The sequence below is a fragment of the Cnephaeus nilssonii genome (genome assembly GCF_951640355.1).
Source record: "Cnephaeus nilssonii genome assembly, chromosome: 5".
In the NCBI taxonomy this organism is placed as follows: Eukaryota; Metazoa; Chordata; class Mammalia; order Chiroptera; family Vespertilionidae; genus Cnephaeus; species Cnephaeus nilssonii.
In genome coordinates this window covers 68,596,341-68,612,374 of record NC_137076.1, presented here as the reverse complement: position 1 = coordinate 68,612,374, position 16,034 = coordinate 68,596,341, and the positions used below count along the sequence as shown (strand labels likewise).

The window sequence follows — 16,034 nt, the reverse complement described above, 5'->3', positions numbered from 1 at the left end:
AAAATTTAAGACTGAAGCTTCACTGGAAACATTATTTTATCTTATACTTAATAAGTTGAGTTTTATTTCTAAACATATCTTATTTTGATATGATGGATGTCATTTTCTTTGGATATGCTAGAATAAAGAGACTTAAAGACTAATTATGTCAAAGCTCCCAAATTTGAGGATTTACTTTTATTTTTTAAATTTCAGATTTATCTGGTGTCTACAAAGGCCAACATTTATTGATATCTTCTATGCACCAGATGGTATTCTTAGTATTTTACACTATCAGTTCTTTTCATGTTTACAATCATTTTGTGAGGTAGATATAGTTTCATTTTACAGATGAAGTAACTGAGCTACTTAGACTTGTAAAATCTTGCCTCAAGTCAACCAGCTAGTGAGTTAAATCATGAGGTAGCACCTGGCCTGGAGCTCCTGAGGAGTTTGTAGTCTGTTTAAATTCATGTTTACTAACCTCTAGTGTGGACATAATATAGCCTGGCAGTTTATTATATTCCCCTAGCTTAATAATTTTCACACTCTCTTCATGACTAGATCATGACTCCTCTTTCCACAGACCTCAAACATCCCCTGCATCTTTTTCTCAGCTAATGAATTTGCTTCCAAAGTTCAGAAAATTTTACAGTCGAATGAAAACTCCCCAAAGCTCATTCCTCCACATCTGCCCATGTGTCCTGTAGCGTACCTTGTAACCTGTTATGAATGAACTCTTCCTACTCCCACAAAGACCAAGCAAGAGCCTACATCCCGCAAACCTTCTAAAAACAGCGTTCCAGCACTCAACTGTCTTTTTCTCATCTCACTTCATGCTGTTATTCCACCCATTTTATTTTAAAAAACCACCTTTATTAGTCCCATTTTCCTTTTTTTCTACCACCTTAATTTTCTGTCTTTTCTTTGAAAAATTGTTCTATCTTTATCAAAGTGCTTATTCACTTCTTTTGCTAAAATGAGTGGCCAATTCTCATCTTATGTGAATGTCAGCACTATTAGGAACAGTCTATCACTCTGTCTCCCTAAAAGTAGTTTATCAGTTTGTGCACATGGCATACTCCTGGTTTCCTACTATAGTTCTTCTTTTCTCCTCCTTAATCTCCTCTAGTTTGTATCTATTTTCATTCTAGAAGTGACTTTTTATAGTCCTTGGTTTTAACTACTCTCTCTAAAGCTCGTGACCCTTAAATAGTTATTATCAACTTGGCCTGTCCTCTGAACTTCAGACCCTCATATCCAACACCCTATTCAACTTTCCATGTGTGTTTCTAACAAATATCACAAACATAAGTTTAAAACTGAACTTCTGATCCTCCTTCCTGACTCCTCCCAGTCTCCTCCTCCCACAGATTTCCCCTCTCAGGTAGGAATAGCTCAATCCATCCACCGGATCAGCCAAAACTTTTAGACTTACCGTTGGCCCCTCTCTTTCTGACACATGTCACGTGTAATCTACCAGCAACCAGAATAATATTTTAAATACAAGACAGTTCCTACCCTGATGTACCAGTCCTTCATGGCCAGGCCTCCCCCTTAACTCCTCATCGATTTACACTTCTCCTTGTTCTCTATGATCTAACCATGTTGGGCCCCTTGGTGTTCCTCACACATGACAGGGCTTTCTCACTTACTGTTTCCTCTGCCCAGAATGATCTTCTACCAGATTTACTTTGCTCTCTCACTTGGTTTAGGTCTTTATAAGAGTGATGGGTCCTTCCTTCACTGCCTAATCTAGAGACCCAGCAACCCCCCAAACTCCCAATACCCATTCTCTGTCTCACTGTTTCCATAGAATCTCCTTCTTTGAACATTTGTCTAAATTTGCTTTTTGCCCATTTCCCCCACAGGAAAAGCAAATATTCCATGAACACATGGGTTTTTTCATCATGTTATGTCCATGCTTGCAATAGTGCTTGCCATACAGAAGACATTCGATAAACTTTAGTTGCATGATTTGTCTGGTGGAGATGTGCCTTCAAATAAATACGTAGCCCCGGGATCACATTAACTATGGTGGTTATTGGGCCAAGATGACTTGCTCCATTTAGAATTAACTTAAAGAAAAAAATTATCACCTCTTTTTCTTTACCGTGTAAGGGGTTAACTCTGTTTAATCTTCTCCTTTATGAATGAGGCGGGTCATTTGTCACAGTTTGATTCAGGCGTCCTCAAACTACGGCCCGCGGGCCACATGCGGGTATTTTTGCCGTTTTGTTTTTTTACTTCAAAATAAGATATGTGCAGTGTGCATAGGAATTTGTTCATAGTTTTTTTTAAACTATAGTCCGGCCCTCCAACAGTCTGAGGGACAGTGAACTGGCCCCCTGTTTAAAAAGTTTGAGGACCCCTGGATTAGATGCTACAAATGTTGTCACTTAAGTTTTAAAGAATTGAATGCACGAAACGAAGCAGGTTAACAAACGTTTGTGTTTAATTTTAACACATTTCCCCCCACCATGTCTTGTGTTTTCTGAGTCTTTGTTGTGACTTGGTTTCAGATGCCCCAGACTGGAAGGCGCGTGTACTCGCAGCCCCTGCCAGCACGGTGGCACGTGCACGGATTACTGGTCATGGCAGCAGTGTCACTGCAAAGAGGGGCTGACCGGCAAATACTGTGAAAAATGTATGCAAGCGTCTCACCTTTCACTGGAAATTATAGTAACTATGACAATATAGATATATGCTCCTAGATAAGGAATTAAATTATGTTTTCATTCTAAATATTGAAAATATTAAGTGGGCAATCATCAGTGAATATAGTAACATTTTAAAATTTATATTTTTAACTTGAGGAAGAGTGACATCCTTTTAAAATTATTTACTAAATACATCATTAGCTTCCTTTTAAAAATATATATATATTTTTTCATTGATTTCAGAGAGGAAGGGAGAGGGAGAGAGAGATAGAAGCATCAATGATGAGAGAGAATCATTGATGGGCTGACTCCTGTAAGCCCCACACTGGGGATTGAGCCCCCAACCTGGGCATGTGCCCTTGACCAGAATCGAACCTGGGACCCGTCAGTCTGCAGGTCAGCACTCTATCCACTGAGCCAAACTGGCTAGGGCTCCATTTTAAAATTATATCACTTATGTTTGGTTTACCTTTAGGAAAGCTAGGCAATCTACAAGGCCAGGGGCTTCATATTATCTGCCTTTTGGCAATATTTCTCTGGTGAATATTTTATATTTGGTAGAAAAATGTAAATGATAAATCACTGAACACAGGACTCAAAACATACAATGCATTATAATCTATTACAATTAAAATGACACTTGAATTTTAACTTTCAATTATTAAAATTGGTTTTAAATCCTTTTATTAGTGATTTGTTTCTAAACAACCCTAATGTTAATAAGATTTTAATGATGTTCAAGCCATCATTAGACCGTGGCTTTTTCTAATTTCAAGCTGTACATCCACTGACTATCCAACCCTAATGAGCTCTCTTTTATAAAAATTGCTTCGTTTTCAAATAAGTGGTTAGTACTGCAATCACTGCATTTAACTGACTACTTTTTAAAAGAGTCATTTGGTTCTATTATAATATGAGAATGAATAGAAATTCATGATTAAATTAAGGACACTATCATAAAAAATATGGTAGTAGAAGAGGTATAATTGTGTTTAATTATTTAGGAGAAAATCACAAATATGGAAAAAGGACTTTGACACATATTTTTTAAAGTAATGAGTATTTAATAAGTAGGAACTCAATTATATCTGAGTATGAAGTGAGTCATTGGCTTTAGAAATATCTTGCTTTAAAAAACGTAATTTACATACTATAAAATTTGCCTTTTTGAAGTGTACCATTTAATGCTGAAGCCCTTTTGTGCTCATTTGATGTTTTTTCTTTAGCTATGGTGCTATAACAAACTGCCATACTTCAGTATGTGAAAACTTTATCAGATTATGATAAGTCATAATTATAAATGGTGATAAATTAAATTCTGTATGATTATTACTAATCATAAAGTTAGTTACAAATATAAATATGTGATTGTATATTTTTTCTTCAAATTTCTAATTGCTAGAGACTTTGAAGATTGCAAATCACTTTAACTATGAAAATATATATTCATTTATGAATTTTAGGAACACAGTGAACCATTATAAATAAATAATGATTCACTGTGTTTCCCCCAAATTTTAACAGGTGGCTATCTCTTCAGATATTTATAATTTATATCAAGTATCAAATATTTAATGAATATTTCCCAAATGATTAGTGTGTGTCATAAAATGTTTTACATTTCATGGTTCTGAAATGGATTTAGCATTTGAAATCAACTCATACAATAATTCAGAAGTGGCAATTATTTTTCAATAGGAGAATTGGGAGACATTAATTCTAAACACTTAGTATTTTTATTGTCCCTTTTTATAATGTTTTGTCACCTATAGACACTCTTTAGGAAGTAGTGGGTGCATTTATTTGTCCCTTTCTTTGTTGGCTTGCAGCTGTTACTCCTGACACTGCCTTGTCATTGGAAGGCAAAGGGCGCTTGGACTACCACATGAGTCAGAATGAGAAGCGGGAATATCTGTTAAGACAGAGCATACGAGGGGCCACGGTGGAACCTTTTGGTGTGAACAGTCTGGAAGTAAAGTTCAGGACAAGAAGCGAGAATGGCATTTTAATCCATATCCAAGAAAGCAGCAATTATACTACTGTGAAGGTAAGATAAAAGCTAATGGTGACTTCATTTGATTAGACCGCCTGCTGTGTCATGGTTTAAATCACTTCTCCCACAATTTCTGTCCTCTGTTTGTACAGCCCTTTAGAGTTCCGATTGATGCTGGGCACTAGTCCAATATCGTCTATCTTAGCTATTTCCCTGGCATTGGCCAGAGTAACAAAGATCTGCATGGTTTGGTTTCTAAACACTTTTGTCTTGGTTTAGAGTAGAGACCACTGCTAGGTAGGCCAGCAGGGAAAGAATTCGTTGTGATCTATGTTGTCTGATAAAAATTTATATTGCTTTTCCCCCTACTTTTAAACAAAGTAAAACAAAAGGATAATGTGTCTTTGAAAAGGAAAAATACTTTTCTCCAAGAATTATTTCAAACAATGGTATGTGCACAGGGTGGGGCAAAAGTAGGTTTACAGTTGTTCTTATGGAAAATAATACAATGATTAATAAGTAATAATTCAAGAATAAACTGTGTTTTATGTACTCACAACTGTAAACTTATGTTTGCCCCACCCCGTACATTTAAGGGCAGGACTGGAATAAAGACAAACATTTGAAATTATCTGGCTTTACTCCGGAGTGTATTTTTAACTTACATCCAGGTAAACCCTGTGAAATTAAGTATCTTTGGAATTATTATAAGTAAAATTATAGCTAAATTCTTCAAATAATCTCTAAATAAATATTTTTAAACATCATATTTCATGAAAACAGTGGATTGATTTATCATTAGGCTTTTACATCATTTCTTATTTTTTTCTTGACTGTAAATAAGACACTGCACTGGTGAATAATTTCATTAGGCATGCATTTTCCATCAAATCAGAATTCTTTATTCCTAAAATGATCATTCTGCTTTCTATCCCACAAATAAGACATCTATTAGATAATCATTTTCTTCAGTTTAGTTATATTGATTGCTTTCTACATTACTTTGTATATTATAATTCTACTCATAATTTTATATGAATTTTGGTAAATTCTTTAAGAAAACAAACCCAAATTTCCTGAGTTGTTTCCACCTATAAAGCAATACTTTGAAAATTACTAAAAGCTTAGCTAATAAAGCCAAAAGCAAAATGCATAGAAAAGTGCTAGGTTTAATTCACATATAATACTAAAAGTAAAAACAGATGTTCACCTTTAAACTTCAGCCTCTTTATTCTCAAAATTTCTCTTTATCCAAGCCAACTCTGGTTGTTATGTTCCATGTACACATCTTTAATAAGAAGTAAAAAATACCAATCTTTTAAATATTCCCACATTATAATCCCCTAGTCTAGCCATTCCCATCTGGGGGTGATGTTACCCTGTATGGACACTTGGCAATGTCTGGAGACAATTTTGATTGTCATGGTTTTTGGGGGTGGTATATCCCTAAACATCCTACAGTGTACAACACAGCACCCCACAAAAAAGAATCATTTAGTTCGAAATGTCAGTAGTACCAGCGTGAGAAACTGCCCTAACCCAGGCCTAGGGAACGTCTTCGGCCTGTAACGTTACCTCCACTATGGAAACAAAGAGCCAGTTCCCGAATTAACAGGGCAACTACAAAACAAAGCATGCGAGTCATTGTATAATGTTATTAGTTGGCATTTATCATTTTCATTGGGAAGTGTATTAAAAGCCAAGAAAGTAAAGAAGCAGAGAGAAAAGTAGACCTGCATGTCTATAGGAAATGTTTTCTATGCGTTGAGAGGCTCTGACATGGAGGTCTGAGCATTATCTGTTAAGCTGCTTCCAAGTCCTTGTGCCATTGAAATGACATGTGAAAAATTTCTGTACAGTAGCTCCTTAAGCCGAGACAATCAAAATACAGTGTGGCTGAAGACACCCGAGGCAGACTTTCCTCTTCCTTGAGGAAGAGGCTGAATGTCAGGACCCATTTTTGTCACCATAAAATCTTGCATTTCCCGCAGCCCGGCAGCAGGCTGCTTCTCCAGACTGTGTGCCCTGGGTAGGGAGCGCTTCAAAGGAGATGGGCAAAGTCAGTGCAAACGAATAAAAATAATGACTAATGAGACCAAAAGGCACATTTCTTTTGTATGAAATTTTGAAAAGCATCTTTTCAGAGGTGAAAGGGGCTTGGCAGGTAAAGTAAGTAGATTAAAAAACAACAACAACCAAAACCAGTGAATAAGGAGAAGTCAATAGACAGGAAGAGGGTGACTGTTGGGAGCAGGCACGCTATTTGGATGGCAGGAATACAATGTGCTTGTGCAGCCTGGGCGCCAGTTCAGATGACTTACTTATCAGCCCGCTTATCAGTGGCCACGGCACCTGGTTTTCTTCTTTCTTTCCTTCGGCTCTCTTTCTGACAGTTTCTTTCTTCCTGTTTGCATACTCTAAATCAACTTCCCCCTCCGACCCCCCCCCCCCCCCTCTCTCTCTCTCTCTCTCACACACACACATTCTGTGAAAATGGAAAAGGATGGGATTGTAAACGGCTGTGGAAGAGAGGGTCAGCGGTGGGTAGCAATAGCAATGCGCGAAGAGATGCGAATATATCAATAGAGTCTGTTTGGATAAAAACGAAATGAGGGTGAGGACATCTCAGCCAGAAAAGCAAAAGGAAAGTCCGCTTGTGTATAGCGTGTTGACACTCTAAAGTGTTCCCCAAATCTCCCGTCTGTCGTGGCGTATTGTGTCTCTCCATGTTGGAGTTCTGTAATAACAGATGATGGACTTTCTATTCCAAATCAATTCTGTGGTTTGGTGCAGAGCTTTTTGGTTTGTTTTGTTGCTAAGTGAGGCTAGGTATATTGTACAGACTTGGGATGAGGGATTCAGAGGTCTGTTGATTAAAAAATAAATAAATGAACAAAGCAAAACATTAGCAGGATGTTTGGGAAGTTAAAAAAGAATACAGGAGTCTGTTGGTAGAGTATTATTAGGGAAAGGGAAAACATTAAGAATGTTGTAATGTTCTTAGTGGATCCACTCTGTGGTCTATCCCAAAGACCCTCTCTTCAGGTAAAAGGATGACGAGTTGTGATCCATCAGGCGAGAGACACAGAGCTGCGAGAAGGCCCTTCCCAAGGCCTGTTTCCAGAAACGACTCTGGCTACAACCAAAGACGAGTTGCTGTTTTTACCGCATGTCATGAGACGTTGCCCATTTGATGAAATGTTATTGTCATTTAACCACAACTCTTTTTTTTCTATCTGATTTTGGTACTGAAATATATTATTATCTAGAGAGACTGCTTTAATAAAATATTACAATATGAATAACATATGTAAATGTGTTAGGCATATTTTCCACAGTACAGATGCACTGACTTTTAGTTCTACCAGATGTGTTTGTTGCATGGAGAAATGGCATTTGATCTGAGTGACAACATAAACTGATCCATCCTTTCATGCCTGTCATGTGAGACATGGTGTCACTTCATCCTCCTGCCGGCCCCAGCTCTGTCTGGGAGTTTGATGGGATGATGCTCTCTGAACCAAATGTTCATCTGCCTCATAAATTATTTTATTTTCTAAAGTGTCTACTCGGAATACTGGGAACTTGGTTGGAAATGGGAGTAGGAGCATCCTGTTACCCAATGTTCTACTGGGCGAAGTAACAGAAACCGAATATCCCTTAGATATATTGGAAAAGAGCCAAAGTGAAGACTTGCCCAGACACCTCATTATTAAGAACTCAACATTTATTCATCATAGTTCTTTTTAATCTCAATAACTGATGTAAATACTAGACATGATTTCTTTCTAAGATTCCAGTGTGTCATACATGACAGGTGAAACAATTTATTTTTGTCTTCATTTTTCCAACTATTCTTCATTTTTATCTAAGAATTGATTTATTTTGCAAGTAGTTTCAATATTTTTATCATTATTGGCCATGTACTGACCAATTTTATTTACACTCACCATTGCCATTAAATTATAGGAAATCATGCTCTACCAGTATGGCTCAATTGATTGAGCATCGTCCAAGCACAAGAAGGTCACCCATTTGATTCTCTGTTAGGGCACATACTCAGGTTTCTGGTTAAATCCCTGGTTGGGGCATGTGCAGGAGGCAACCGATTGATGTTTCTCCCCCACATTGATGTTTCTCTTTCTCTACCTTTCGCTTTCTCTCTCTAAAATAAATAAAAACATATTTTTTAAAAAAAATTAGGAAATCATTAAAAAATTAATTTACTTATCTTAAAAGTGCCATTCATCCCATTATTATCTCAATTGTGTTCTGGAAGATAATTCTCTGCATCTTGAATAATTAAGTAAAAATATAATAATACCTTGAAAACTATTGAAACTATTGAATGTGAAGGTATATGCTACCTAAAATCATAGAGGTTGATAGGTAACTATACTCTAATATATTCAGTCTCTTCAGCTATTCTAGCTGCTTTGAACTGACCAATATTTTAATGTTTTATTTTGTTTTTATTCAAGTATGTTAGAGTTTAATTGTACATTGTTTTAATATGTTTATAGATTAAGAATGGCAAAGTACATTTTACATCAGATGCAGGAATTGCTGGGAAAGTGGAGAGAAATATTCCTGAAGTGTATGTTGCTGATGGCCACTGGCATACTTTTCTAATCGGAAAAAATGGAACAGCCACAATACTGTCCATCGACAGGATATACAACAGAGATATCGCCCACCCTACTCAGAATTTTGGTGGCCTCGACGTGCTCACTATATCCCTTGGAGGAATTCCACCCAATCAAGCTCATCGAGATACTCAAACAGGTAAATGCTCATGCTGAGTCCAATCACAAAGGCAAGTTAAAGCTATTTCTCTAAAAGTAGTCAGATTTCTGGTAATATCTATTATGAATATTCTAAGAATGTCATAACTATCCTTGGAAAGTTTATAATGAATTATTGGCCATCACTTAACTTAGACATTTGCATTTGTTCTACCAAGTCATAGTTCAGCCCATTGTGTGTTGATGTTTCCTTGTCCACCAAGCATTTATTTATACATTTATTCACTTACTCATTCATTTGTTCATTCACACAACAGATATTTCTGAACCCTATACTGGCCACTGGGGGTGTGATGATAGACTTAATAAATAGCCACTTTCCTCATAGAATACAAGGCCCAGTAAGGGAGACAAACATTAATCAAATCATTACACAAATAAATATACTATTTTAAGCTATAACAAATGATGTGAAGAGAGAATATAGAATTCGAAGAGATTGCCCAAAAAAGGAGAAAGGGAAGCTTTCCTGGAAAATTGGCATTTGTACTTAAATCTGAACTATGAAGATGAGGACGGGAGAATATGAAAGATTGAATTATTTTGATAGAAACTTAAAAAAAAAAGTAGAGTAATTCAAGATCACAGAACCTAGCACCTTGGGAGCTGATGTCACAGGTAAAGGATGAAGTAGGGCCTTCTAAAACATGATATAGTTTTGGTCTTACTCTCGGAACAGTGGGAAGTTACTAAAAAATTAGTCTTAGAAGTGTCCCGTGATGTTAAAGATCTTTCAGGCTCTGCCATGGAGAATGCATTGCAGGAGAACACCAGTGACCTTGCATAAATTAGCTGGGAAAACATTGTAGTGATGTGAGCTCTGACTAGTGTGGTGGAGAGGAGTTGTAAAGAAGTTGGTAGGGAAAAAGTATTTTTAAAAGTCAACCAAACCGTTGGTGATTTTGGTAAAATTCAAGGAAGTTTCTGACTTTTCCACTAGAAGAAGGCTAGTTCCACTGAGAAAGGCAGGTGCAGAAGAGTACAAAAAGAAGCAGGCCTATGGGGAATATCAAGATTTGGTTGGGGGCATTTTGGGTGTGGAGCACCTTTGAGAAAGACCTTTTGGAAGATGGGCTAGAATAAGGAGTGGACTTCCCCTGAAAATCCATATTAGGAGTTACCAGTGTCAAGCAGGTAAGTGAAGTACTGAGCATGGATGTGATTGAATGAGAAAGAAAGGAGACTAGAAAGAAAACGGAGAGAGTAGGAGCAAATGCAGGAGATGTCTCAGCTCATGGAAAAGGAGTGGATGAGGGATGGAAAGGTCACTGGGATGGAATGATGTATCAGTAAGAGGAAAATTGAAAAATGCATGAGAGAGTCATTCAGTTAGGGCATCAACGTCCAAGTCCAGGCCATAAGTCATTTATATTTAGCTTATTTGAGAATAGGAATGTTAATTCTTTGGGGTGTTTTAGAAAAACAAATCAATGTAAATCAGGCATCTTGTTAGTGACAAAATAGAGTCTTGGGCTAATAGGAGCATTAGCAAGATTAGCACACTCCAGTCAAGCAACGTTTTCTCAACTTCTTAAAAAAATTATCTTCACCTTCTAAGGAGCCATTGTAGAGCTTTTTTCTAACCCCCACTATCCCCACCTCATGAGATATGGAGTTATACTCTATATCCGCCCTTTCAAGATCCACAAACCACTATAATAGCTAAGGCGTTTCTCTTGCTTCCTTTTTTTTTTCTCAACTCCTTGGGAGCAATATCACCTCCATTGAGAACGCAGGATCTAATGATGGAATCCATTGGCCTATTTTGTGTTCTTTATAAGTATTTGTTAAAATAAATTTTATTTCTGCGCATGCAGTTCTTGGCATATAGACTACAAAAAATAAAACAAATAGATAACCAAATAAATAAAAAGAAGGAGAAAAGTGGGGTAGAGGGGTCTGAGCGATCCACCCCAATTTCCTTCTGCAAGTCTTGCTAAGAAGGTAGCGTGTCAGCTGCACAGATTTATTGCCCTGGAACTGGACGGGGGCTCCTAGACGGTCGTCTCTCAGCGCCCGTGACACGATTGTGAAGCTTCTCTTGACCAGATCCCATCAGCCTTTGAAAGTTTTCTCTAAAAAACGCCCCACGGCTCCTTCTCCCCGCAGGTTTCGATGGCTGCATCGCCTCCGTGCTGTACGGTGGAGAGAGCCTGCCTTTCAGCGGGAAGCACAGCTTGGCCTCCATCTCCAAGACGGACCCCTCGGTGAAGATCGGCTGCCGTGGGCCCAACATTTGTGCCAGCAACCCCTGCTGGGGCGACTTGCTGTGCATCAACCAGTGGTACGCCTACAAGTGCGTGCCCCCCGGGGACTGCGCCTCCCACCCGTGCCAGAACGGGGGCAGCTGCGAGCCCGGCCTGCACTCGGGCTTCACCTGCAGCTGCCCGGAGTCGCACACGGGCAGCACCTGTGAGACGGTGGTGGCCTGCCTCGGCGTGGCCTGCCCTCCGGGGAGGGTGTGCACAGCCGGCAGCCCCGGAGGGCACGTCTGCGTTCTGAGTCCGGGCCCCGAGGAGATGTCCCTGCCGCTGTGGGCGGTGCCCGCCATCGTGGGGAGCTGTGCCACCCTCCTGGCCCTCCTGGTGCTCAGCCTGATCCTCTGTAACCAGTGCCGGGGCAAGAAGGCCAAGAGCCCCAAGGAGGAGAAGAAGCCCAAGGAGAAGAAGAAAAAGGGGAGTGAGAACGTGGCCTTCGACGACCCGGACAACATCCCCCCTTACGGGGACGACATGACTGTGAGGAAGCAGCCCGAAGGGAACCCCAAGCCCGACATCATCGAGAGGGAGAACCCCTACCTCATCTACGACGAGACGGACATCCCCCACAGCTCCGAGACCGTCCCCAGCGCCCCGCTGGCCTCCCCGGAGCAGGAGATCGAGCACTACGACATCGACAACGCCAGCAGCATCGCCCCTTCGGACGCCGACATCATCCAGCACTACAAGCAGTTCCGCAGCCACACCCCCAAGTTCTCCATCCAGAGGCACAGCCCGCTGGGCTTCGCGCGGCAGTCCCCCATGCCGCTGGGGGCCAGCAGCCTGACCTACCAGCCTTCCTACGGCCCGGGCTTGAGAACCGGCTCCCTGAGCCACTCGGCCTGCCCGACGCCCAACCCCCTGTCGCGGCACAGCCCCGCGCCCTTCGCCAAGTCCTCCACCTTCTACCGGAGCAGCCCGGCCCGGGAGCTGCACCTGCCGGCGCGGGACGCAAACACGGCGGCGGCGGAGATGCACGGGGACGCGTGCCAGCCGGGCATCTTCAACTACCCCACGCGGCTGGGGAGGAGGAGCAAGAGCCCCCAGGCCCTGGCCCCGCACGGCTCCAGGCCCGGGAGCCGCTTGAAGCAGCCCATGGGGCAGATCCCTCTGGAATCCTCCCCGCCCGTGGGGCTGTCCATCGAAGAGGTGGAGAGGCTCAACACGCCGCGCCCTCGGAACCCCAGCATCTGCAGTGCGGACCACGGCAGGTCGTCCTCGGAGGAGGACTGCCGGAGGCCGCTGTCCAGGACCCGGAACCCCGCCGACGGCATCCCCGCTCCCGAATCCTCTTCCGACAGCGACTCGCACGAGTCCTTCACCTGCTCGGAAATGGAGTACGACCGGGAGAAGCCGATGGTCTACACGTCCCGGATGCCCAAGTTATCCCAAGTCAACGAGTCGGACGCCGACGATGAGGACAATTACGGCGCCAGACTGAAGCCCCGAAGGTACCACGGCCGCAGGGCCGAGGGGGCGCCCGTGGGCGCGCAGGCCCCCGGGGTGGCCGACCACACGCTGCCCTTGAAGCTGGGCCAGCCAGCAGGGAATTTCAACTGGGACAACCTCTTGAACTGGGGCCCCGGCTTCGGGCACTATGTGGATGTGTTTAAAGATCTGGCATCTCTCCCGGAAAAAGCAGCGGCCGGTGAAGACGGCAAAAGTGGGACGAGTCAGCCGGTCCCCAAAGACGGGGAAGCAGAACAGTATGTGTGAGCGCCCAGTGTGGGGGGGCAGGACGCAGACAGAAAAAGCAAGGGGCGCCCCAGCGGCCCTCAGGTCACCGACCAGGGCCGGGGTCGTGTTTGCAACACCGGCCAGTGAGGACTGGTGCTGGAGGGAGACCGAAAAGTAATAGCCACAATGCTGCTGAACCCGGCTCAGAACAGCTCTCTCATTCAAACGGGCCCCGTTGCGTTTATCGTCCTGCATGCTTCGTATCGTGTGTGACCAAGTGATGGGGGCGCAGCCTTCGGCAGGTTTCTCCCACTTACCTACCAAGGCCCGCTGTGTGACTTCAAAAATGAATGCCCTGGCCATGGCAGAAATGAACCTGTTGCTGTCGCGGTGGGGTTGTGTCTTGTTGCCGCTGTGTTGCTGTTGTTATGTTTTGCATTGCAAGACCCCTGAGGTTTAACCAGTCCTTGTAACGTGTAGCAAAGAGCCCTCCTGCCCCTTGAACGAAAGACTAGGTATTATTAACACTTTTCAGGATCGTAGTCTCCATATTCGATGTTTATCGGGAAATGTCTGAGGGTCTGACTACCTTGTACATGACCTTGGGTACTAAAACGAAGTCATTGTGTTCAGCACTTTAGAACTTTCTTACGAAATTGTGTTAAAACTTCTGAATCCTTTCTGTGTAGACAGTGATGGTCTTCTTCTCATCAGGCTCCCACTGAGGAGCAAAGCGATTGCATGCTGCCCCAGAACGCTGCCGCCTGCTGCCGGGGAGTAAGGCCCGGCCGCGCCTCTCAGAGACACTTTGGAAAGTTATTTATTGAAAAAAAAAAGTTCTATGCTTTTAAATTTTTAAAGAATTGACCTAAGCAAAGCCTACGATTGGACATACTTTTCAACCATTTAGCATTTACCCTAAGTACCCAGTTTTTATAATTTATATAAAGTCAAATTTCATCACTTCTTACTTTCTGTCATTTTGTAGATCATTTTTTAATACCTTGTAAAGACGTGTTTTGTGTTTTGGGGTTGTTTTTTTTTTTTTTACACCTAAGCTGTCATTTTGATACTGATATTTTCTTATGCTGAAGAGTTTTCTTACTTTCCGGGAAGGTAAGAAAATACTTTTTTTACATTTGTTACTTATGTAACGTTCATATTTTTCACATTTTGATATTTGTAACATACTGTATGCTTTCTACTTGTAAAATGCCAACAATAGAATTAAAATATTTATTTAAAATATGTTGCATTCATGGTGTAATGTTAAACTTTCACCTCTCAGCATTATTTTCTTCCCCCTGATTGAAAATAGTTTCTACTTGTCAGTAGGGCGTGGCAAGTTGAACCATGTAAATGGGTAACTTCATTTTCTTGCAAAAAACATGAGTGTGAGTAATTGCCAGAAGAGATATTTTAAGGTTGATTTAGTGCATTCCTACCTGTCAGAGTTCTTGGACTTCCCAAGAGCATAATGAGTCTCGACTAGCCTGGGTCTTGGGGGACTAACTTGGTTGTGAACTTGGTGCAAGCATTCTGGCAGTAAATGTTTGGAAGTTCCCAGTAGAGTATGTTCACCGAAGGCCAGCTTTGGACCAGGCTTATAGTTATAGGAGCAGCAGTGGATTAAAGCTAATTATGGAAAAATGTCTGGGTTTCATTTTCTCCCAAATTTCCTTGAAGTCCAGTGGTACAGAAAGAATGGCAGTGAAAGCTCACCTCCTCCTGCCCGTCTACGTCCTTGATCACTCCGCTGCATAAATTCGGAACAAATTCTGCCTACCTTAGCCAAGACAAACTTCTACCTGCAGGTAGTTACCCAGGAGCGAAACAGTTCAGGAAAGGAGCCCAGCCCAGGACAGGATCCGTCTGTGCATAAATAGTCACATCTGAAAAACAGGACTTCAGCAAATCACCACACAGTCTCAGAGCTTGTTATTAAACATCTGCCCCAGACCTAATATCTGCTGAGAATATTATTTTCCAACTGCACCACTGACTGGCCTACATTGAATAGGGGTTTTAACCATGTGTAGAAGTTTTTAGTAAATAAAATAGTTTTAAATCAGTACCAACAAACTGAAACTTAGGCCAGAATTATTTTGTCATTTAATAATGTTGGGATTGCATTTTTGGTTTCAGAAGAGGAAATCAAATGTGGGTTTAATCTAAATTATAATAGTCTTATAATGTGGTTTAGCCTGAGTGTAAGACACTAAATTTTTTTGTCACCTGTGAGGAACAAACATGCTTCGGTATTTCCCTATGAATGTTGGTATTATGAATGTGTGAGCCAAATGTGGGAACATGTTGATTGCATGGTATAACTCAAAACAGAATACAGGTTTTTTTTTCTCCAGAAACACTGAAGCATCTCAATGTCTTCAAGGATATAAACTCCATAATTGAGAACAGAGCAAAAGTAAATCGATCAACACGATTATCGGAAGGGTTAAGGGGAAAGAACCTGATGCCAAGACTGTGTTCCAGTTCTTCAGAATTCTTCGCGAGATAGAGAATTGCCGGTTCCTTCATTAATCAATCCCAGTTTAGGACTCAGGACTTTTCTAGGACAATTTCTTGTCTGGTTTTTCTTGGAAATCTTTTTTCACTGAAGCAAAAACAGTACTTAGAGCAAAACAAATCAGAAACGTATGGG

At 41.3% G+C, this 16,034-nt stretch overlaps 1 protein-coding gene across 1 annotated transcript in view; it reads left to right on the top strand.

Annotated features, from left to right (window-relative positions):
- The window catches only part of FAT4 (FAT atypical cadherin 4), a 155,957-nt gene extending 140,498 nt beyond the window's left edge, over positions 1-15,459 (top strand). The window contains 4 exon segments of the mRNA XM_079771296.1: positions 2,502-2,626; positions 4,469-4,686; positions 9,156-9,417; positions 11,547-15,459. Coding sequence (XP_079627422.1) covers positions 2,502-2,626; positions 4,469-4,686; positions 9,156-9,417; positions 11,547-13,411 — 2,470 coding nt within the window. The 3' untranslated portion in view covers positions 13,412-15,459.
- The last annotated feature ends 575 nt before the right edge of the window (positions 15,460-16,034 follow it).